The sequence below is a fragment of the Brassica oleracea genome, chromosome C9, assembly GCF_000695525.1.
Source record: "Brassica oleracea var. oleracea cultivar TO1000 chromosome C9, BOL, whole genome shotgun sequence".
Lineage (NCBI taxonomy): Eukaryota > Viridiplantae > Streptophyta > Magnoliopsida > Brassicales > Brassicaceae > Brassica > Brassica oleracea.
Window position 1 is genome coordinate 5,063,777 of NC_027756.1, and position 23,285 is coordinate 5,087,061.

Here is a 23,285-nt window from a genome sequence, read left to right on the forward strand (position 1 = left end):
AAAAAAAAATGATTAAACTTGATCATAGAAAATTCAAGTTTCTTTTTCCCTCTCTTTATCTCTTTTTGCTCCTCCCTATCCTTGTCGAGATGAAACAATTAATTCCACTAACCTAAATTAATCCTAATTTTGATATGTATATAGAAACTTTAGATCTGATATTAATTAGGTCATCTCAAACTGATCACTGTTGTAATGAAAGTTCAATTATCACATGTATTTTACTAGTATCTTTTTCTCATATGCTAGAGTAGAACTTCAAAAGAAAGTGTACAGAAATGTCAAAGTGGGTTATATAACACATATAAGCAATCGAGCATGAAGCATAGGAAAACAAACATAGAATAGAAATTAAGGATTATCTTTGATGATCGGAAGCTATGCTACATCTAGGAGTTTATTTAGATGCAAATATACATACACATATCAAAGCGTGTATAGAGATATAAATATATATACCTACCTTTAGATCTTTAGGTTCTTTGAGGATCTAAGTGTATCTTTCTTCCTCTGTCAATGGCTTTTTCTTACCTTTGAAATTTGTTTCCAAAGTAGATGTAATAGGCTTAACTCTTTAGTCAATAGGAGGGATAATTTAGGTGCACAGCCCTCTCAGAGAAAGGGGAAACCCTAATTTCAAGAAGAATTGAGAAAATTTTGTATAGAGGCTGAGAATTTAAAGAAACCAAACAACCAAATAAAAATGTAAAAATTGAAAAAGAAAATTTTAGTGGAGAAGAAGGAGAAAGAGCAAAAGACAAAGTGTAATAATAACCAATGAACAATTAATAAACAGGAAGAGAAGGAGAAAGTATGTCCCTCAAAGAACGACTATGACATTTCATCTCAAGAATAATAGTAACATCAGCCACTGTGCTCACTTTTGTCGCCCAATAAATTAATTTGTGTTATGAAATAACTTATAATTTATAGTATCGAGAAATTTAAATAAGAGTAGAATTTAATACCCGTAGGAAGCAAATAACACTAGTATGAGGGAGAGAGTTTATTATAAGGAAGAAGAAGAAGATGTAATGGTTCTTTGATTATAAACTCTTGTTCTTGTTTTTGGTGTACAAAAGAGTGAGATGAGTGATGGTATTTATAGTGAACAACAATACATAAAATAACAAAGATGGTGCTTAATTTGGTAAATGAGTGGGTGATCATAATGCTTGATGAGTAGATGATCATAGTGCTTGAGTTGGTAAAGGAGTGGATGATCATAGTGCTTGAGTTTGGTAAAGAAGTGGATGATCATTTCAATGCTTAATTTATAACACTCCCCCTTGATCATCCATCTTGTATTACGTGGTGCCTCGTTAAAAACCTAGTCATGGAAAACCCAATGGGAAAAACCGTAGTAAAAGTAAAAAGAGTACAACTACGTAAGCTCCCCCTCGAATGAGTAGTCATAGAACCTTTAGAACAATGATAGATTTTCATCTCTCAAATTGTAACATTCTCTTTGGTTGTCTATCTTTTGTATGTTCTTTGTTGCCTCGTTAAAACCTTGTCATGGAAAAACCCAATGGGATAAAAAAAAAACCATGATAAGGAAAAAAAGTACAACCACACTTACAATAAATAATAAACAGGATATAAGGCGGCTCGGCCGACCAATAAATAATAAACAGGATATAAGGCGGCTCGGCCGACCAATAAATAATAAACAGGATATAAGGCGGCTCGGCCGACCAATAAATAATAAACAGGATATAAGGCGGCTCGGCCGACCAATAAATAATAAACAGGATATAAGGCGGCTCGGCCGACCAATAAATAATAAACAGGATATAAGGCGGCTCGGCCGACCAATAAATAATAAACAGGATATAAGGCGGCTCGGCCGACCAATAAATAATAAACAGGATATAAGGCGGCTCGGCCGACCAATAAATAATAAACAGGATATAAGGCGGCTCGGCCGACCAATAAATAATAAACAGGATATAAGGCGGCTCGGCCGACCAATAAATAATAAACAGGATATAAGGCGGCTCGGCCGACCAATAAATAATAAACAGGATATAAGGCGGCTCGGCCGACCAATAAATAATAAACAGGATATAAGGCGGCTCGGCCGACCAATAAATAATAAACAGGATATAAGGCGGCTCGGCCGACCAATAAATAATAAACAGGATATAAGGCGGCTCGGCCGACCAATAAATAATAAACAGGATATAAGGCGGCTCGGCCGACCAATAAATAATAAACAGGATATAAGGCGGCTCGGCCGACCAATAAATAATAAACAGGATATAAGGCGGCTCGGCCGACCAATAAATAATAAACAGGATATAAGGCGGCTCGGCCGACCAATAAATAATAAACAGGATATAAGGCGGCTCGGCCGACCAATAAATAATAAACAGGATATAAGGCGGCTCGGCCGACCAATAAATAATAAACAGGATATAAGGCGGCTCGGCCGACCAATAAATAATAAACAGGATATAAGGCGGCTCGGCCGACCAATAAATAATAAACAGGATATAAGGCGGCTCGGCCGACCAATAAATAATAAACAGGATATAAGGCGGCTCGGCCGACCAATAAATAATAAACAGGATATAAGGCGGCTCGGCCGACCAATAAATAATAAACAGGATATAAGGCGGCTCGGCCGACCAATAAATAATAAACAGGATATAAGGCGGCTCGGCCGACCAATAAATAATAAACAGGATATAAGGCGGCTCGGCCGACCAATAAATAATAAACAGGATATAAGGCGGCTCGGCCGACCAATAAATAATAAACAGGATATAAGGCGGCTCGGCCGACCAATAAATAATAAACAGGATATAAGGCGGCTCGGCCGACCAATAAATAATAAACAGGATATAAGGCGGCTCGGCCGACCAATAAATAATAAACAGGATATAAGGCGGCTCGGCCGACCAATAAATAATAAACAGGATATAAGGCGGCTCGGCCGACCAATAAATAATAAACAGGATATAAGGCGGCTCGGCCGACCAATAAATAATAAACAGGATATAAGGCGGCTCGGCCGACCAATAAATAATAAACAGGATATAAGGCGGCTCGGCCGACCAATAAATAATAAACAGGATATAAGGCGGCTCGGCCGACCAATAAATAATAAACAGGATATAAGGCGGCTCGGCCGACCAATAAATAATAAACAGGATATAAGGCGGCTCGGCCGACCAATAAATAATAAACAGGATATAAGGCGGCTCGGCCGACCAATAAATAATAAACAGGATATAAGGCGGCTCGGCCGACCAATAAATAATAAACAGGATATAAGGCGGCTCGGCCGACCAATAAATAATAAACAGGATATAAGGCGGCTCGGCCGACCAATAAATAATAAACAGGATATAAGGCGGCTCGGCCGACCAATAAATAATAAACAGGATATAAGGCGGCTCGGCCGACCAATAAATAATAAACAGGATATAAGGCGGCTCGGCCGACCAATAAATAATAAACAGGATATAAGGCGGCTCGGCCGACCAATAAATAATAAACAGGATATAAGGCGGCTCGGCCGACCAATAAATAATAAACAGGATATAAGGCGGCTCGGCCGACCAATAAATAATAAACAGGATATAAGGCGGCTCGGCCGACCAATAAATAATAAACAGGATATAAGGCGGCTCGGCCGACCAATAAATAATAAACAGGATATAAGGCGGCTCGGCCGACCAATAAATAATAAACAGGATATAAGGCGGCTCGGCCGACCAATAAATAATAAACAGGATATAAGGCGGCTCGGCCGACCAATAAATAATAAACAGGATATAAGGCGGCTCGGCCGACCAATAAATAATAAACAGGATATAAGGCGGCTCGGCCGACCAATAAATAATAAACAGGATATAAGGCGGCTCGGCCGACCAATAAATAATAAACAGGATATAAGGCGGCTCGGCCGACCAATAAATAATAAACAGGATATAAGGCGGCTCGGCCGACCAATAAATAATAAACAGGATATAAGGCGGCTCGGCCGACCAATAAATAATAAACAGGATATAAGGCGGCTCGGCCGACCAATAAATAATAAACAGGATATAAGGCGGCTCGGCCGACCAATAAATAATAAACAGGATATAAGGCGGCTCGGCCGACCAATAAATAATAAACAGGATATAAGGCGGCTCGGCCGACCAATAAATAATAAACAGGATATAAGGCGGCTCGGCCGACCAATAAATAATAAACAGGATATAAGGCGGCTCGGCCGACCAATAAATAATAAACAGGATATAAGGCGGCTCGGCCGACCAATAAATAATAAACAGGATATAAGGCGGCTCGGCCGACCAATAAATAATAAACAGGATATAAGGCGGCTCGGCCGACCAATAAATAATAAACAGGATATAAGGCGGCTCGGCCGACCAATAAATAATAAACAGGATATAAGGCGGCTCGGCCGACCAATAAATAATAAACAGGATATAAGGCGGCTCGGCCGACCAATAAATAATAAACAGGATATAAGGCGGCTCGGCCGACCAATAAATAATAAACAGGATATAAGGCGGCTCGGCCGACCAATAAATAATAAACAGGATATAAGGCGGCTCGGCCGACCAATAAATAATAAACAGGATATAAGGCGGCTCGGCCGACCAATAAATAATAAACAGGATATAAGGCGGCTCGGCCGACCAATAAATAATAAACAGGATATAAGGCGGCTCGGCCGACCAATAAATAATAAACAGGATATAAGGCGGCTCGGCCGACCAATAAATAATAAACAGGATATAAGGCGGCTCGGCCGACCAATAAATAATAAACAGGATATAAGGCGGCTCGGCCGACCAATAAATAATAAACAGGATATAAGGCGGCTCGGCCGACCAATAAATAATAAACAGGATATAAGGCGGCTCGGCCGACCAATAAATAATAAACAGGATATAAGGCGGCTCGGCCGACCAATAAATAATAAACAGGATATAAGGCGGCTCGGCCGACCAATAAATAATAAACAGGATATAAGGCGGCTCGGCCGACCAATAAATAAATTAAATTACTAGTAAATAATATAGGCGGTATTCCGGCCATTATAACATGATATAAATAATAGTAGAGGCGGTATACCGACCATTATAACAGGGTATAAATGATACAAATAAATTTTACCGAATCGCAGAGTGATCGTGCTGATAACGTGTTATGAAATAACTTATAATTTATAGTATCGAGAAATTTAAATAAGAGTAGAATTTGATACCCGTAGGAAGCAAATAACACTAGTATAAGGGAGAGAGTTTATTATAAGGAAGAAGAAGAAGATGTAATGGTTCTTTGATTATAAACTCTTGTTCTTGTTTTTGGTGTACAAAAGAGTGAGATGAGTGATGGTATTTATAGTGAACAACAATACATAAAATAACAAAGATGGTGCTTAATTTGGTAAATGAGTGGGTGATCATAATGCTTGATGAGTAGATGATCATAGTGCTTGAGTTGGTAAAGGAGTGGATGATCATAGTGCTTGAGTTTGGTAAAGAAGTGGATGATCATTTCAATGCTTAATTTATAACAATTTGTTTAACTTTAGCTTTTGTAATTTTTCTTCATGCATTAATGATAGCAATATTCCCTAACAGTCTGAAGATCAACCCTAAGCTAGCTAATAAATAATCATTGTGTATATATACCCTATGATCTCTGTATATAACCTCGCACGCTGATGGCCAAATTAAGAATTGTAACCTTAAGAAACCCTAAACGTCTCCAACAAATCTCAACTGTCGAATTATATGATCACAACAATCCTTGATATACAATGGGCACTAACATATTATTTAGAATATGAATGGTTTTGGCAGAACAAACGAGAAAGTGATAAAAATTCATATGGCAAACTGTATTCGATCGTATTGTAATATCTTCACATACTAAAATTAATAGAGTATTCATTCTTTTTTAGTTTTAGCTAAACAATATAATTCTTCAGTTTAATTCAATTGAAAAATATAGAACAAGAATAAGCTCTTGAGACCTCAAAGTAGGTCGTTAGAGACAGGTAATCAGTAAAAGTCAATAGATTTCATGTGAACTCAAGTCAAGTGTTAATAGGTTTTGTAAAAACAAAACTATATGAGGAGGGGGGGGGGGCCAAAAGTTTGAAGCTATAGCCAGCTAGGGTTAGTATCATACCAACAGTTACTTGTGTTATAGTATATATTAAAGATATATTATTTGAAGTGACAATTGATGTGACATTTGTAAGTGTCTTCTTCTTAATTAGTTCTCGCACCATTTTTATCACCAAATAATTTTAGCCGAAAGTCAGATTAATTATCAGAGTAGACATACAGAAAATCTGTAATAAAAATTTTCCGCATGCCCACATCAAATAAACATTTGAGCTGAAGTCCAAAGTTTAAGTGATCACATAAGCATAATTTTATATATATATATTAACTCACTCTGGTTGTTTGCGGTTAACCTCTCGTAACACAGTTTATTTTGAAGATAAACTGTAAAATTCACCTTATAGAAACTTTTAGCCTTTTGAATGCTTTTAAGATACAGTTCCAAAAAATAAAAAAGGAATTTTTTCAAGATCCGTTAGGTTATAATTATTGTGTATCGAGTTATGATGGGGGTTAGTGGTGGGATTTAGAAATTTACTAAAGTGAAGCAAGCATCTAGGCTTTATCACCAAACTAATTTACTCATTTTAAAAATCTTCCCTATGTGATTAATATAAGAAGTTAATTAGGGTTCGAACATAGAGGTGCTATTCTTTGCTAAAAGAGGACACTAGTCTCGTACCTCTGCTAACGCCGAGTTCATATCTTATTACTTACTAGACTACAAAAAAAACTGGTTCATATCGAACTCAACAATTTCAATCTTACTGATCTGAAAATTCAGATGGCTAAATATCAACTAAGTTAGAAAATTCTTGAACAGTATTTATGATTTGGTTGGTTTGTTTATTAATTCAACCATGAATCTTTTGGAAACAGATTCGTAGCTACCGTTGTCAAGTTTTCTTATAGCATTATATTAGTTCATATATAGACTTCCACTTATAATAAATTAACAAAAACTGATTCATATTCTTACCAAACAAAAAAAACTGATTCATGTTGGTTAAAATCATATAACATTTGTTGCAAAAAATCATGTAACATTCTATCTTACTTTCGGTGCAGGTTTCCACATACTAGATCAACATCTTAGAAACATATTTTGACAAGTTTTACCATCAAAAGGTTAAAGTAATTAATTAGATTGGTATTGACGTATATATATAAACCTCCAATGTATAGAGGTTGCATATAAGAGAGGTGGGGGTATGAAGTGTTATAAAAGGTTTGCAGAGATATAAAGCGAATATGGGTGATGGGTCCTCCTCACACATATGATCTACTAAAACTAGACTAGTACTACTGTCCCTCGCATTTTTTCTTTGTAATTACTTAAATACAATCCTTGTGATAATCTAAGAATCTCTAGAAACCACATTATATATATGGTCTCATTTGAAACAACGCACACATAAGAGGTAATATAGATTTAATTGAATCTGCATGTGCTCATTGTGGAAGGTAAAGTTGAAGGTATGAGAGGTCAGTGATGCAACTTGGTGAATAGTTTGTGAATGTGTCATTTTGTTTTGTTGAGAAAACGTAAATGTGTCATTTTGTATGTCTTCATATATGCCGAATGGAATTTATCTAGATTATTATAATCATAAATAACCAAGCATATACAATTTTATAGAGAGAAAATTAGAAGAAGAGATCGAATTTTATACTCTCTCTATTTCATATTGCATGATGTTTTACTTAGATGCACGGATATTAAGAAAATTAATTTTTATCAAAAAGTATCATTAAAATATAATTTAAAACTAGTTATAAATAGATATAATAAAAATACAATTGGTTACACAATTTTTGATGAAGTTAAAATTACTTATATTTATGCAAACATCATCTATTATGAAACAACAAAACTTTTCCAAAACATCAATTATATTGAAACAGATGGAGTATATACTACACTGCATGATCATTTAGGGGTTATTTATTGGGAAATTGTCACAAATACCACATTCACAGTACCACTTTTTATGTTTACACTAACCACTTTTATCATCATTTTTAATGAAAAGTAAAATACATTTATATCTATAGGGTTAATTAATCTAAATTTAGGATTTAGAGTTGATGGATGAGTTAGAGTTTTTAAAATGTAAAATTTAGGATTCTAATAAATATATAATTAAATGCTTAAAAATATAAAAAAAAATTAAAAATAGTTTCAAACATAATTTTTGATTTTCAAAAAAAAATAAAAAAAAAAAATTTATAAAAAAGTTTGAGTTTGAAAAAGTATAATTCGAAAACATAAAAAAAAGATCTTTTTTATTTTTTATTTTTTATTTATTTAAATAATTATTTATTAAATATATATAGATAGAACACTGGTATAAGAGTCTTTTGTCACTTAATGAACAATATTTTTGAAAATATTTTTTTTGTGGTGGTAAAAATGAATAATGGTACTATGAAAGTGGTAAGCATGAAATTCTCCCTTATTTATTTTCAAAAATCATGAACATCAAATTAATAAGTAAATTGGGAAACTTATAAACACGAATATAGATTTCGTTCATATATAAAAATTAAAACATTTCCTTTTAGAAAATATCAAAGTATTTGATCAACAGAAATGTATAAATATATATTATGTCCAAAAAGTTTAACGGAGACAAAATATGTTAATCAACCTATATGTATACATTTAGTCTTTTGTATTTAATTATACATAATATACATTTATTTGCCGGTTTGTTCATTTGAATAACAAACTAAACTATAAATACTACCTTATTTTTTTAAATGAAAATCAGGTACTAATTAGAATTACAACTTGAACATTTTCTCAAATGTGAAAATCTTATGTTTTGTTGAAACCAACTATGAAGAAATTGACGACAAAGGGTATAGATTTTATTCTCTCCCTCGGGATTGCTTATTTCTCTGCAGTAACACGTGTGTTCTGTCAAAAAAATCTCAATCTGCCTTTCAGTAACTATCAATTTTTACTAAATATATGATCACGAAAATGTTATGCTAATATATAATTTTCCACAAAAGTGCTATATATAGTTTTCATGGCCTATCCAACTTTTCCTTTGTAGCGATAATGAAAATTTGATGTTTTCTATCTATTGCATGTTCGTGTACATATTTAAGCTAAATGAATATTTCATATGCATGTACGAGTTTAGTAAGAAGATAACAATTAGAAAACGTAGTGTAAATGGGGCTGGCGATCTATTTCCCCACCGGAACTATGGTGTTGCACTATTTCTCCATCAAACTATTGTCTCGTTTCATTTCCCCACCAAACGAAAGTTAAATATCTATATACCCACCATATCAAAGTTAAATATCTCTTTCCCCACCCGACAAAAATTAAACACTCAAATCCACATAAAACCATGTTTAGTTGGTTTATTAGTTTGGTTAAGACGGGTTACTAATACCGAATCTCGACTTAACCGAACTTAATTATTTTTAACCCGACTTAAACATCCTAATCTATCTAAACCCAAAAAATCCCCAAATCAAAAACCCAAGAACCCTAGAACGTGAAATAGAGAGAGTGGGAGAGAATTCCTGAGAGAAAACAACAGGAAATCGATTGAATTCGTGTTTACCATGTCTGTAGTACCTATAATCGGCGAAGGAGAGTTCGAAATTGATGATGAAGAAGTTGAGCGAGAAGAGTTTGAACTCGACGAATTGTGTTGCGAAATTTCGTGAGTGAGCCGCCAATTCAGCATGACGTCTTGCCTGAGAGTGATGAAGATAATGAGGAAGAAGAAGATCCTGAAGCCCCACAGAGAATGAGGACGCATATACGCCGTGGTGATGGGCATTTGTACCGAGACCAGACATTCTTCAATGGTGTGGCTTTCAAAGACAGAGTCCTCGATTATGCTCTTAGGACTCGCTGCAATATCAGACAATACAGGTATGATAAGGATAAGCTTGGTTTCGAATGTGCTGGTCTTGGTGAGAATGATGAAGCTTGTGGCTGGAAAATTTATGCTTCGATCCTTCCGAAGGATAAAATTTGGAGAGTTAGGTTGTTTGTAGATAACCACACATGTGAGGTTAATGGAGAGTGTGAGATGGTGAAGGTCCCTGTGATAGCTAGGTTGTTTGGGAACAAGATCCGTGAAGAGCCGGCATACTATATGCCTATGAAGATCGAGGAATTGATCATGGAAAATTGGTCTATTAGTGTGTCTAAGCCTCAGTGTCAAGCTGGTAGGAATAAAGCTTTGAAGTGGATTAAGAGTGAACATGATCAACAGTTTGCACGCCTTAAAGGATGGTGACAATTACATTGCTGTCTCAGAGCGTAGCCCGGTAAGTTTTTTGTTTTTTTTTTTGTTGAAATCACTGTTTCTTTATGTTGTTGTTTGATTAAGTTTGTGGTTCTGTATCAGGGATTGATCAGAGCTATTAAGATAGAGTTGCCTAAGATGGAGCATCGGAAGTGTGTAAGACACATCTACGGGAATTTGAAGAAGAAACATGGCAACAAAAAACAGATGAAGTCTTACATATGGAGTGTAGCATGGAGCTACAATGAAGAAAAGTATCAGCAAAACTTGGACAGGTTAAGTTGCTACGATACAGGTGTGTGTATAGATGTTATGGCTACAAATCCGAGGAGTTGGTGCCGAGCTTTCTTCAAGCTGGGAAATTACTGCGAAGATGTGGAGAACAACTCGACAGAGTCCTTTAACAGCTCCATCAACAAGGCAAGAGAGAAGCCATTTGTGCATATGCTCGAAACAATAGCAAGACTTGCTATGGTGCGTATAGCCACAAGATCCAGAGAATCTCATGAACACCAAGGTAAGTTTTTTTCAATACTTCTAATATCTAAAAAATATAAATTCAGTTAACTTAATTGGCTCTCTCTTTGTCAGGAAAATGTACACCATATATGCAGAGAGTTCTCTCTAAGGCTCTTGTTGATAAGCCCTTTAAAGACGGAGCCAACAAATGTGTTGTTAGAAGAAGCGTTAAAGGCTACTTTGACTCAAGATTGAATGGCCAAACTCATCGTGTCCATTTGGAGAAAAGAACTTGTTCGTGCAGAAAGTTCGACATCACTGGAATTCCATGTAAGCATGCATATGGTGTGATGCTGAAGTTAAAGGTTGATCCGTCAGACTATGTTTGTGAGTGGTTTCGCACGGCTAAGTGGAGAAGAAACTACACAGATGGAATTGTTCCAGTCCGGGGTTCTATGTTTTGGCCCAAAACAGATGCTCCTGATGTACATGCTCCACCTTAGAGGATGAACAAGGGGAAGAAACAGAGGGAGAACGAGGGAAAGAAACAGGGAAGAAGAAGAAGAAGCTCACCAAAGCGGATAAGACAAGGAAAAGAGGTGTGAATGAGTCACCAACCAAGAAGCTACCAAAAGCCAAGAAAAGGACTATGCATTCGTTGTGGCATTTGTGGTAAGGTCACAACTCGAGGTGGCATACAAAGCAAGGCAAGCATGATGATTCGGTACCGGTAAGCACATCTCAAACTGCAGGTGAATCCTCACAAGGAACTCTCACTCAAGCTAGTGTTTCTCAAGCTTGAATGATTTGATATGTAATGGCATCTATTATCTTTTGTTTTGAACTTAATTTTCGACAGCTATGTAATGACATATATCTTTGGTTTTGAACTTAATGGTCTTGGATCCATGTAATGTAATGACATTTATCTATCTTTGTTTTGCACTTCATATTATCTTTGTTACTGCAACTAGAAGCTTGTACACAAACCACAATGATCAAACACACAAAACATAAGATTACTAAAACAAAGGTCATTCCTATATAAACCTTTTCAACCAAAGAGCTTACTAAACCCAACCATGACCATACACAAAACAACTACAACAACCATCATTTTCTTCATCGTAGAAGATGATTCAACCAAAGCCTCTTCAACTCTCTCGAAAATCTCCTTTTCAAGCTTCATTTGCACATTCTCAAACACTATTCTCTCAAACTCATTCCTCTCCATTGTAACTGTCTCCAGTTTTGCCGCAAGTGAAGCATTTTTCATTTTTAATGCCTCTATCTCATCTAAATAAGCCTCATCGACCCACTTGAAAGTGTGGTTGTCATTCGAGAGCTGTGCATTATTTAGACAAAAAATTATGAAAAGAAAACATTAACTAATACAATGAAGAAGAAGCAAGGATTAATCAAATTACCTTCTTAGATACAGCATATCCGCAACGATAGTAACGCCGGTACGGATTGTTGCTGGATTTAGAAACCAATTCCATTATTTGAACCCCACAATGACAAATTCTCGGCACACCAAACACTCTGCCTCCAGAACGTCCACTTGACGAACCACTAGAAGCTCCAGACACGTCACTCATGGCTTTAGATCTGAAAATTAACATAAAGTGAGAAGAGATTAAGAACAAAAAGCAAAAAACACTCGACAATAAAAAAAAGAAGAAGAAGAACTCTGAGATTCACATTCTACAGTTTTTTCTAGGGTTCTTATCAATTTGGGATTTTTGACCGTTGTGTCGGGTTATCACCGAGATATAGGTCCGGTTTAGCAATATTTGGGTTTTCCTTCGGTTTACTAACGGAGGTTTGATGGTTTGGTACTGGGGTTTCGACATTTAACCATCGAAATTGGTCGGGTGGAGAAAGAGATATTTAACTTTGATATGGTGGGTATATAGATATTTAACTTTCGTTTGGTGGGGAAATGAAACGAGGCAATAGTTTGATGGAGAAATAATGCGACACCATAGTTCCGGTGGGGAAATAGATCGCCAGCCCGTGTAAATGTAATCCCAAGAGTTGTCCAAGTATTACGAGAGTTATAGATCAAATGGGCGTTGGAATGTTAGAGATTTGTTATTCTATTTCATGACTTGATCTATAGATGCTAACTCCTATATCATTTTATACAGAGAAAAGATTATTAGAAAATAAACCTACGGTGTTTATAATCTCCAAAGATACTTTTCAACTAATTGGAATTTGTATCCTATGGGGCAAAAGCCTACCGAAAGCAAGAAGCATGCGTTTAATCTAATACCTCTATATCAATGTAGTTCGTAAAATTTATTAGGAATTTTCATGGTGATGATGTAGCTGGGAACTTACATTTTTCTCTTTCTTTTTTTTTCGGGTTAAAAGACTATATAGTCTATATCGTACAGATGTAAAACATTGATTGTCTTTTGGACAAAACAGATGCAATTGCAACACATTGATTATCAAGAATTCTTTTTGAAAGTAAGACTTTATATCTACAAAATTTGTTACCACCTAAACTAGCGTTATAGAGAGAAAGAATGTGACTACTGTAAAGCTTTTGCCTTGTGATAAAGCTTCAACGGCCAGTGAAAGCACTAAAGAAGATAGCCAGAGATTTGGATCATACACAACAGTAGTGAGTAGTAACCCTCAAGATTCAACAATGACAACACAATGAATGAGCCAAAAGTTTGTACATTATAAACTCATAACTATCTCTTGAGACAGAACAAGAAGTGTATCAGCCACTCAAGTTCTTAACTTGGTAATGATCCATCACAAAAACTGATTAGCTCAAGGTGAATTCTGTAAAAGGCTTCCACATATCAGCAAAGCTTCGCAGCTCACGAACCGGGAGACTCTTCTTCCACGCATCAAGATCCGGTAAGTCACCGGTTAACGCCACAGAGCTATCATCACCACTCCCAAGCGTTAGCACAAAGAGCTTATCACCAAACACTTGACTCATCGCTTTCAACGTTTCCACCATAACCAAATCTCCATCTCTCTCTGAATCCTCAGCTTCCACACACCTTCCTCCAACGTTCACCATGATCCTCCCTCTCTTCCTCAACCTACTCTTCAATCCCCTCCACACATTTGGATCCTGAAGCTCTTTGATCACACTCCCTTCACTAAACAAATCCACTAAAATACCCGAGAACCCGGTTCGGACGCTGGCGTCCAAGGCGTCTCCGATGTTGATAAAGATCCTATCTTTATGGTCTCTCTCGAGCTTAGAGAGGCTAAAGAACTCTCTACCTACGTCGATCACAGAAGGGTCGATTTCCCATCCGTGGATAGTGTATTCGGGTGGGTAAAGCTCGAGGATCAACCGGGCGGTTGACCCGGCTCCGAACCCGAGAACGCCGATGGGTCCCGGTGGGATAATCGGAGGGAGGGTAGCGAAAACGTCGAAGTAGCTATCGGTTAAGGTTTTGAGGAGGAAGGAGATGCTGTGGATGTTACCGGGAGTGTCGAGGAGGAGGAAGCGAGAGCCGGCGAGCGGGTGGTCGCTTCTCCGGGAGACCTCGATGACTCGTATGTAGTTGTGTCGGGATTTGAACTTGGCGATGGTTTTGACTTCGTTGGATGGGACTCCGTCGTCGTTGCTGGAAGTTCTGTTGCGGCGGCGGGGGAAGATTGGGTTTTGCGGTGGTTTAGGGCGGAGGGGAAGGCGAGGAATGTGAAATTGTGGTGGGAGAAAGTGGAGTGAGACAAGCTCCTTAGCCATGGATGCTCTCAACAATGTGTAATTAATATTATCAAGTTTTTTTTATGACAGGACAGTTTCAAACTTTCGAACAAAACAGTAATGGCTTTGTCCGAGAGTAAAAAAAAAGAGAGACTATTATATCACTGTTCTAGAATATGCAAAGGACACCAAGATGGTTTTAAGAGGATGGTGGATTCACTTCAGGCTCATCTTCCATATCATCTTCACCAGTAGAGTCCCTGAAGATTCAAAGAGTTTTAAATTTAAGTTCTCAAGGCATCAAAGGTTTGGTTAGATTGGAGTAGGAAGAAGCTTTTTTCATTACCTGTCCATAGGTGGGTCATTAATACCCGAGAAACCAACAAGAGGTGGTGATTTCTCATCATCGTCACTGTCTGATTCATAATTCGCCGTTCCACTCCAAATCCGAGGCTTTGGTCTTTCCTCCAAGTCTTCTTCCGGCTATAAGATTAGAGATGCAAACAAAATATATGTCCCAATAGAACATGAGAGAGAGAGAGAGATATACATCAATGGATGATTGAATTTTTTACCTCATCCAAAACTCTATTCACTGGAGGTGTGTGCTGAAACTGCACGCTAGGTGCGTGTATTAGTCCTGAAAGTTGTTCTAGCAATGTGTTCCTGAAAAATTCAAAAGTTTAACTTCACTAAGTTCAAAAGATCCCATTGACAAGCCAAGGAGATTCACAAGCCATAAGCTATGAGGATGTAAGCAAAAAGATAGAATCCTAAGTTGCATTGAGAGCATGCAGGAGTTCCTCGAATTGCATTAATCATTAGAAGGGGTAGCAGGAGATGTTACCTTATCTTCTCCATATCTTTTGGTGTGTTCAAATTCTCCATTGGGCCTGGATCGACGTGAAGCGTATAGTCTGGACCGAAATACTCAAAGTACTCATTGTACGGGAGCTTGTTGTCCGGCTCTACTCCAACCGCAACTGCAGTCTGCAAGAAACCAACCTTTCAAGAACAAAAACCTTACCAACAAGCATAGAAGAAGTGAAGGAGAGATGAAAGGACCTCATAACACCAGCAACGGGCAACATTTCGAATAGTATACCCTCCACCACCCAAGACCATGAGAGGGACGTTGTAAGATCTCAAGAACCGGAGGCAATCAGCATGACCCTTGACTGATAAGTTGAAGCAACCCAACCGATCACCGCTTAAGGAGTCAGCTCCACACTGAAGAACAACCGCCTCTGGCTGATACACATCCATAACCTTCTGGATAAGAGGTCTAAACATGCTGCGGAAACTCTCATCGTCCATACCATCGTTTAGTGGAACATTTAGAGCGTAGTATTTCCCTTTCTCGGCGCCAATGTCTCTGATGTGACCAGTTCCTGGGAAAAAGTCTCCGAACTTGTGAAACGAAACAGTCATAACTCTATCGGTGGTGTAAAACGCTTCTTCTACTCCATCTCCATGGTGCACATCGATATCAACGTAGAGAACTCGCTGCAAACGAAATTTGATGAAAGCATATTAGGAATGCAAGCAATAGAAACAGCACCTTAACATTTTGAACAGCGTGCTATCACGATAAGGTAACAGAGCAACCGAATCAAAATCTAAAGAAACACAAGTAAGAAACTTAAAGAATCAGACGGTGGAAACAAAACAAGTTTGCGGTGTGGAAAACAGTCTAATGTCAATTGGCCACTGAAACACTCAAAGTGATCATGCAAGTTGCAGCTGCATGTTCTCAGAAACATCTGGTGCACTTGAAGTACATGATAATGCAAGATTCTAAAGGAGCACATAACGTGGAGAAGTCGCTGCAAACGAAATATTAGGAATGCAAGCAATGGAAAACATCATCTTAGGAACAAACTAACTGATAGGGGATCATGTAAGTTGCAGCTGTATATTCTCAAAGTATAAGCATGAATCGAGCAATTACCCTAAACATCTGCAACTTAAAGCACTTAACCTTAAAACCTTTTTCAATTCCTCTATGAAAAAAAAAAAAAAAAAAAAAAAAAAAACGAGTTAGAGCATTTTACCCTGCACTTAACCTTAAAACCTTTTTCAATTCCTCTATGAAAAAAAAAAAAAAAAAAAAAAAAGAAACGAGTTAGAGCATTTTACCCTAAACATCTTGAGCAACTCGAGAATCCCCAAAACGATGTCGTTCACATAGCAAAACCCAGAGGCTTCACTCTTCTTAGCATGGTGAAGCCCACCGCCCCAATTGATCGCAATATCCGCGTCCTGCCGGTTCAACTTAACCGCAGCTCCAATCGAGCCTCCGGCGGAAGCGCGGCAGAAGTCGAAAAGCCCGTCGAAGACAGGACAATCCTCGCCGACGTTGAATCGCCTCAGGTTCCGCGCGGCAGAGTGATCGCCCATGGACTCCGGCGAAACGGAGCGGAGGAAATCGACGTAGTCCGGGGAATGGAACTGGCCGATGTCGGAGGCGTCGGCGAGGTTAGGGCGGCTGATCTCGAGGCGACGGTGGAGGTTGTAGTGTACGATGAGGCTGTGAGCCATACGGATCCGGTGAGGCTTCATCGGGTGTCCTTGGCCGTAGTAGTAGTCGCCGATCGTCGGCTCGTAGAAGTAGCTGACTCGACGCTTGCGTCCGTCGGGACCTGACGGCAATGATACGCCGCTCTCGTCTGTCTCCATGTCGCTCTCTTTCCGTCGACAAAATAAAAAAAGTGTGGTAACAATTCATCTCTCTGTATATATATATTAAAGTTAGCACCGGTTATCTCTCTAATCGAACCGGGTTATTTTCGAAGTAAAATCTATATTCGATCTCAAATTAGCATATTTTATTTTATTTTAAAGAATTTAATTGTTATATTTTCATTTAATTTGTATGATTATTTTTTTTAATATAGAAACATTACTGAATCTTTGTTAAATCAGTGGAGTTTAATTACGATTTCATTTTAATTTGTTTTTTCAAATACACATTGATAGATTTATCATTTATAACTAAATCGAATTTGATTCTGAGTGAGTTCATAGCTACAAAAAGCATCAAATCAAATTAGTTTTGCAGAATAACTTATAAATCAAATAAAATTTTCTAAAGTATCTTATATGATAAAAGGGGTAGAGTAATAATTTATGTATCCGACCAGCTATGAATATTAATCATGTTTGATTTATTAAATAAATCAACTAATTCAATAAAACATTCGTTTCTCTACAACAGAGAGCTTCAACATGACCAGAGAACCAAGCTCTCTCTCTCTCTCTCTCTCTCTCTCTACCAAGTCCTTTTTCCACCATGAGGTACAAAGTTTGAGGTTGATCTTGGCCGTTTATCTCCAAAGCCACCACGTCCTCCTCCTCTTGACCTGAAACTACGTCCACCTCCACCACCACCACCACCAGAACCTGAACAAGTCAACAAAATGAAATCAGATCAGATCATCACAACTATATAGCAAGAAATGGTTTTGATGAACTCAAAAAGAGATTAGAATTGAGTTTTTCACCGGAAGATCGGACTAGGGCAGAGAGAGTGGGAGGTACAACTTGACCAGCTTCTTGAAGGATCTTGATAAGCTCTCTTGCAAACTTAGCATTGTCATGTGTGAAGAATGTCATGGCCATTCCTTTAGCCCCTGCACGCCCAGTTCGACCAATCCTGTGGATGTAGTCCTCCAATGAAGTTGGGAAATCATAGTTAACAACACACTTTATGTCCTTCACATCTGCAAACAAAGAAAAGAAGACCACACAGTTGAGAAGTAAGTTTACGACCAAAAACAAAAAGTTTTAGTCAAGCATAGTCCTATATGATCAAGAATATGCAGGAAGAAGATCAGTAAATTGATATGTATGTGATTTTGGTGTTCTAAAGCCTAGAGGAAAGAAAAGAACCCCCTTATCCCTACAACTGCAGATCTGAAAAGATCAAGGAACTAAGAGCAACACATTTTTCCAAGTAAATGTGCCCACCTTAACTTGCAGGGATAAGGAGTGTGACGGGGTTAAAACACTATTAATGCAAGCAGGTGACGGATAATCCTACCAAGTCCCCTTGCTGCTACGTCAGTGGCAGTCATTATCGGGCTTCTTCCGCTCTTAAATTCTGACAAGACACGATCTCTTTCCGTTTGGTTTTTGTCACCGTGTATGGCAAGAGCTGGCCATCCATCCATTCTCAGTTGTCTAGTCACTTGATCACAACCTCTCTTTGTCTCCACAAAGATTAAGATTTTACTTCCATCCATTAGCTGCTTAAGCAGTGTAAGGAGCCTAACAAGGAAGAAAGTCGCATAAGCATCATATCCGAAAAAGGGAAAGATATATGAAAATCGATTCTTCTCCAGTTACAGAACAATTAAGAACCTGGTGTATTTCTCTGGCGTCTGTACAATCTCGATTACTTGGTTAATAGACTGGTTAGCTTTTAGATCTGCTGATCCAATAATGGCCTGTGTCATTACAATTATTTTCAGTGCACAAACATAAACAGCTCCTACTTTACGACAGTATACTAAACCTGAATAAGTTGAAAGATATATGAAGTAGACCTTGTACGGATCTCGTAGAAACTGCCTGGCGAGAGTTTCAACTTCTCGTGGCCATGTTGCACTCCAAAGCAGTGTCTGTCTATCAGGTCGGATCTACCAAATGAAAAATAACAATGTTCATTAAAATTTAAAACCATAAGTAGCAGAATACAAATGCTTATATACAATCTTAATGACGATATAGATGCTAGCTTTGGAGGAAGTAAAAGCATACCTGAGATACAATCTTTCTAATTTGGGGTTCAAATCCCATGTCTAACATTCTGTCAGCCTCGTCCAACACAAGGTAAGTCACCCTCTTCAAATTAGTGTGTTGGCACTCCAACATATCGATCAAACGACCAGGTGTAGCAATTACAATCTCAACACCTGAAAAGACATTAGAGATTCGTAAAGCTTTCTGTTCCATCAAAGAACCAGATATGAAAAGCTACAACATTTCAATGAGAAGAATAAACCTCTTCTAAGATCGTGAATCTGACGTCCTTTAGGAGCACCACCATAGATACAAGTGCTTCTAACACCAGATCGCAGCCCGAACTTCCTTGATTCCTCTTGAATCTGAACTGCTAATTCTCTGGTGGGCGCCAATATTAAAACGATGGGTCCATCATCTTGACCTAATAAACCCCAACGATACACATAAGTAAAAATGTTCCTACGAAAAAAAACAATGCAGCTAAAAATCCAACAGTCATCAATATATTGTTGTTAAAAATACTCACCTAACCGAGGTTGTGCACTGACGTGGACCAACGCTGGTAACAAGTAAGCCAGAGTCTTACCAGAGCCAGTCTCAGCAATACCAATCAAATCCCTACCCTTCAAAGCCATTGGCCATCCCTGAGCTTGTATCGGTGTTGGCTCAGTAAATCCCAGTTTAGCAATTGCGTCGAGAATATTATCTATCAAAAAGAGATATGTCCACAAAATCAAACCACTAAACCAAAACCAACACATATCAAACTAAGCACAACTAGAGGCTGTTAGGTGAACAAAGCATCAGACTTGCACTCACTAGAGGGCAATTACGTTGAGAATATTATCTATCAAACGGATAATAAGAGAGATAAGTCTACAAAATCAAACCACTAACCAAGAAAAAACTAAGCATAAATAGAGAGCTTTTAACGAACAGAGCAGCATACTTGCACTCAAATTACAGTACATCAAGATCAACTTTCAACATAAGAGATGGCATCTAACTCAGATAACAAAAGAGATAAGTCTACAAAATCAAACCACTGAACCAAGAACAAACTAAGCATCACTAGAGGGCGTCTAACGAACAAATCAGCGTACTTGCACTCAAGTTTCAGAACATCTAAATCAACTTCAACAGAAGACATCACTAGAGGGCGCTCGCTCAAAGAACAAAGGAGTATACTTGCACTCATTTCAAAACATCGAATTCAACTTCAACAGAAGACCTCACTAGAGTAATGAACAAAGCTGCATACTTGCACTCAAATTTCAGAAGAGATGACATGTAAATCACATTCCCAATCACGAACAAGCAAAAAAAAAAAAACACTTATGACCGATCCAATCAATAACCTGGAAAGTTAGCATCTTGGAACATCTTAATAGGCTTAGGAACATCACGCCCTTCAACAGATATATCCTTCTCAGTCCTATACATAGCAACATCCTGCTCCGTCATCGCCTGCACCACAGGACTCTCCACGTAGAAATTCTTCTCGAAATGAACAAGATTCCCAAAACTCTGTTTCGGAAGAGAAACGCTATCCAGCTCTCTTCTACCCGATCCCCCGCGTCCTCCTCCACCGTATCCACCCCTCACACCCCCGTACCCACCGTAACCGCCTCTTCCTCCGCCGCGACCAACGGAGAAGCCATTACTAGGCGGGTGAAAAGACGGGTAATGACCATACCCGGAACCGTCGCCGGACATTACAGGAGCCGGTCTGTATCCTCCTCCTCCTCCACCAACATCGCCGCCGCCGCCGCTGTAGCGTGGATTGTACGGTGCGGCGGAAGGATCCATCGGCTGAGACGAACGAACCGGTGCGCTACAGAGAGAGAGAGGGAGAGAGAACGAAAGGGTTACGTTACGGTTACGGTTACGGTTACGGTTACAGTTACAGATCGAAGGAAACGAATTGGAAATGGTGTTTTCACTTACGGAGAGCGTTGACGATACGAATTGGGATCAGCGAATCTGCGATCATGGGAGCTCATCGTAGCTTTTAGATCGTTTTTTGTTGCGTAAACTTTGAATCGGATTCGATGCTAGAAGAGAGAGTGCAGATAGAGAGATACGTAAGGGGCCGCAAAGGTAATAAGCCAAGATACTTTATACGATACGTGTTCTTAGACTGTAAATTTTCCCAGATTAGAAACCCTAATTTTCACCGTGGTTTGTTTTTCCCTTTTCTTTAAAGCGCGAATTTTATTTATTTTGGTGTCACTAGAGATGGGCCATGAGTGACCACTTGATGGGCTGAACCAAATTGTTTATGTCCCTTTTGCTCAATAGTGCGAAGAGTGAGCATGGGAATTTGTGGGATATAAACAATTTATTAAAAACTTTATTTTTTCTTACAATTTGAAGACTATATAATTTCTGTATAAATTAAATATTTTTTTAACTGACAAAACGAATGTTTCATTAGAATATGCCAATTAAGAAGTAATCTGAAATCAATTATTATCTGCATACATTTTGAAATTTTCATACAGACTATTGGAATCTTTACACTTGCCATAGTACATGTTTTAGGAATATATCATAATATGCTTTTTTCAAACAATTGAAACGGTATTTCTTTGACTTTACCCATATTTTTTCTTAATGAAATCGAGCTATTGGTATGTCATTTGAAGAGGCCTACGAGGTCAGACTTGGCATATCTTACCTTTGAAACATAATAAGGCTAGTAGCCAAAGAAGATCCTATTAAATGCAAAAAAAAAAAAAAAATCAACCTATATATTTGATAAATCAATTTTCATGTGATTTTAGTACATAATGATGTGATTGGTGAAGAATCAGCAGCCAATATTATGTAAATAAAACATTTAATACTATTATATTTATTCTTTTCAATGGTATTTAATAGAGAATATTCCGTTATGGAATTAACAGAATTGTCCAAAATACCCATAGAAGGTTCAACGAATTTCGCATTCTCCATACGCGTTGGGTCCCACCTGTGACGTCACTCCCTCCCTATAAAACCCAACCCATCTGCAACCTATCTTCTCGGTTTAAGACGCCAAAGAAACAAATAAAAAACACTTTTTCTCTCTTCTCCAACGAATCCTGCCAAAAAAAAAAAATCAAAAACAAACTTGAACAAAAGCCCCTAACAATGGTGGTGGCCGTTGATGCTAACGAGAAGAAAAGTGGAAGCAGTCTTAAGTTTCTGTGCAGTTACGGCGGCAAAATCCTCCCTCGTTCCACCGACGGGAAGCTCCGTTACGTCGGAGGTCACACCAGAGTCCTCTCCGTCGATCGTTCCATCTCTTTCGAAGGTTCGTCTCCATCTTCGTTTCGAATCACTTCAATCTCTGTTTACAATCCAATCCAATCGATTTTGATTTTTTTTTTTTTTTCTCACAGAGCTCACGAAGAAACTATTTGAATTCTGCGGATACTCCGTCGATCTCCGATGTCAGTTACCTAACGGCGATCTCGAGACTCTAATCTCCGTCAAATCGGACGAGGAGCTAGCGAACATCGTCGAATTGTACAATCGCGTCTCAGGATCCAAAATCAAAGCCGTTTTATCGCCTCCTCGTAGTCAAAAATCGCCGTCGTCTTCAAGCGGTGGCGGCGGCGATCGATCTCCGAACTCTCCGTTCTCCGTCACGCTTTCCCCGCCGAACTCGCCGCCGTTAGCGTACGGGAGGTATCTGCAGTCTCGGTATTGTCTACCTCCCACGGATCTCGCTAGAAGATTCCATCAGAGATCCGGAGAATCGTATTGCTACGCGTGTCGTGTTCACAAAGGCTCTAGACTCATCTGGCATTGACGGATACTGGAATATACGATACAAAGAAGGAAATTAAAATAAATTCGGGAAAATGCGAAATTAAGAAATTGAAATTTTTACGATGTGTTTGTTTTGAGAAGAGAGAATTAATTTTTTCCTTTTCCATTAATGGTGGGAGACGTGACCAGCGGTGAAATTATAATTTAGACGGAGAACGTGACGGAAATTTTTGACCG

At 38.3% G+C, this 23,285-nt stretch overlaps 8 protein-coding genes across 9 annotated transcripts in view; 3 read left to right on the forward strand and 5 right to left on the reverse strand.

The window, feature by feature from the left end:
• Positions 1-708, reverse strand: part of LOC106316776 (protein LATERAL ORGAN BOUNDARIES) — a 2,578-nt gene extending 1,870 nt beyond the window's left edge. The window contains exon 1 of one of the 2 annotated variants that reach the window (XM_013754647.1): positions 464-708. The gene's annotated coding sequence lies outside the window, so the exon portion shown is untranslated. Of the gene's footprint in view, positions 1-459 lie in introns of both variants that reach the window. The other variant, XM_013754648.1, reaches the window with a different exon arrangement.
• An 8,984-nt stretch (positions 709-9,692) lies between these two features.
• LOC106314169 lies at positions 9,693-10,290 on the forward strand. The gene is made up of 3 exons (XM_013752097.1): positions 9,693-9,746; positions 9,815-10,225; positions 10,282-10,290. Exons 1-3 carry the CDS (start codon positions 9,693-9,695, stop codon positions 10,288-10,290), a joined length of 474 nt encoding a protein of 157 aa, XP_013607551.1.
• Positions 10,291-10,699: 409 nt separating this feature from the next.
• LOC106314170 lies at positions 10,700-11,349 on the forward strand. The gene is made up of 2 exons (XM_013752098.1): positions 10,700-10,904; positions 10,979-11,349. The coding sequence occupies exons 1-2, from the start codon at positions 10,700-10,702 to the stop codon at positions 11,347-11,349; spliced, it is 576 nt and encodes a 191-aa protein (XP_013607552.1).
• Positions 11,350-11,884: 535 nt separating this feature from the next.
• On the reverse strand, positions 11,885-12,447 carry LOC106317466 (uncharacterized protein At4g04775-like). The gene is made up of 2 exons (XM_013755278.1): positions 12,274-12,447; positions 11,885-12,191 (listed from the first exon to the last, which is right to left on the reverse strand). The coding sequence occupies exons 1-2, from the start codon at positions 12,445-12,447 to the stop codon at positions 11,901-11,903; spliced, it is 465 nt and encodes a 154-aa protein (XP_013610732.1). The 3' UTR covers positions 11,885-11,900.
• Positions 12,448-13,504: 1,057 nt separating this feature from the next.
• LOC106318930 lies at positions 13,505-14,636 on the reverse strand. Its single transcript, XM_013757099.1, has one exon. It carries the CDS (start codon positions 14,580-14,582, stop codon positions 13,638-13,640), a length of 945 nt encoding a protein of 314 aa, XP_013612553.1. The 5' UTR covers positions 14,583-14,636; the 3' UTR covers positions 13,505-13,637.
• Positions 14,580-17,247, reverse strand: LOC106318929 (histone deacetylase 6). The gene is made up of 6 exons (XM_013757098.1): positions 16,683-17,247; positions 15,609-16,049; positions 15,391-15,533; positions 15,119-15,209; positions 14,890-15,026; positions 14,580-14,803 (listed from the first exon to the last, which is right to left on the reverse strand). The coding sequence occupies exons 1-6, from the start codon at positions 17,220-17,222 to the stop codon at positions 14,743-14,745; spliced, it is 1,413 nt and encodes a 470-aa protein (XP_013612552.1). The 5' UTR covers positions 17,223-17,247; the 3' UTR covers positions 14,580-14,742.
• Positions 17,248-17,691: 444 nt separating this feature from the next.
• On the reverse strand, positions 17,692-21,424 carry LOC106313419 (DEAD-box ATP-dependent RNA helicase 30). Its single transcript, XM_013751218.1, has 10 exons — positions 21,237-21,424; positions 20,648-21,123; positions 19,816-19,995; positions 19,549-19,710; positions 19,305-19,459; positions 19,091-19,183; positions 18,906-18,991; positions 18,586-18,812; positions 18,047-18,265; positions 17,692-17,945 (listed from the first exon to the last, which is right to left on the reverse strand). Exons 1-10 carry the CDS (start codon positions 21,290-21,292, stop codon positions 17,815-17,817), a joined length of 1,785 nt encoding a protein of 594 aa, XP_013606672.1. The 5' UTR covers positions 21,293-21,424; the 3' UTR covers positions 17,692-17,814.
• Positions 21,425-22,312: 888 nt separating this feature from the next.
• LOC106319077 lies at positions 22,313-23,214 on the forward strand. The gene is made up of 2 exons (XM_013757299.1): positions 22,313-22,587; positions 22,676-23,214. Exons 1-2 carry the CDS (start codon positions 22,425-22,427, stop codon positions 23,086-23,088), a joined length of 576 nt encoding a protein of 191 aa, XP_013612753.1. The 5' UTR covers positions 22,313-22,424; the 3' UTR covers positions 23,089-23,214.
• The last annotated feature ends 71 nt before the right edge of the window (positions 23,215-23,285 follow it).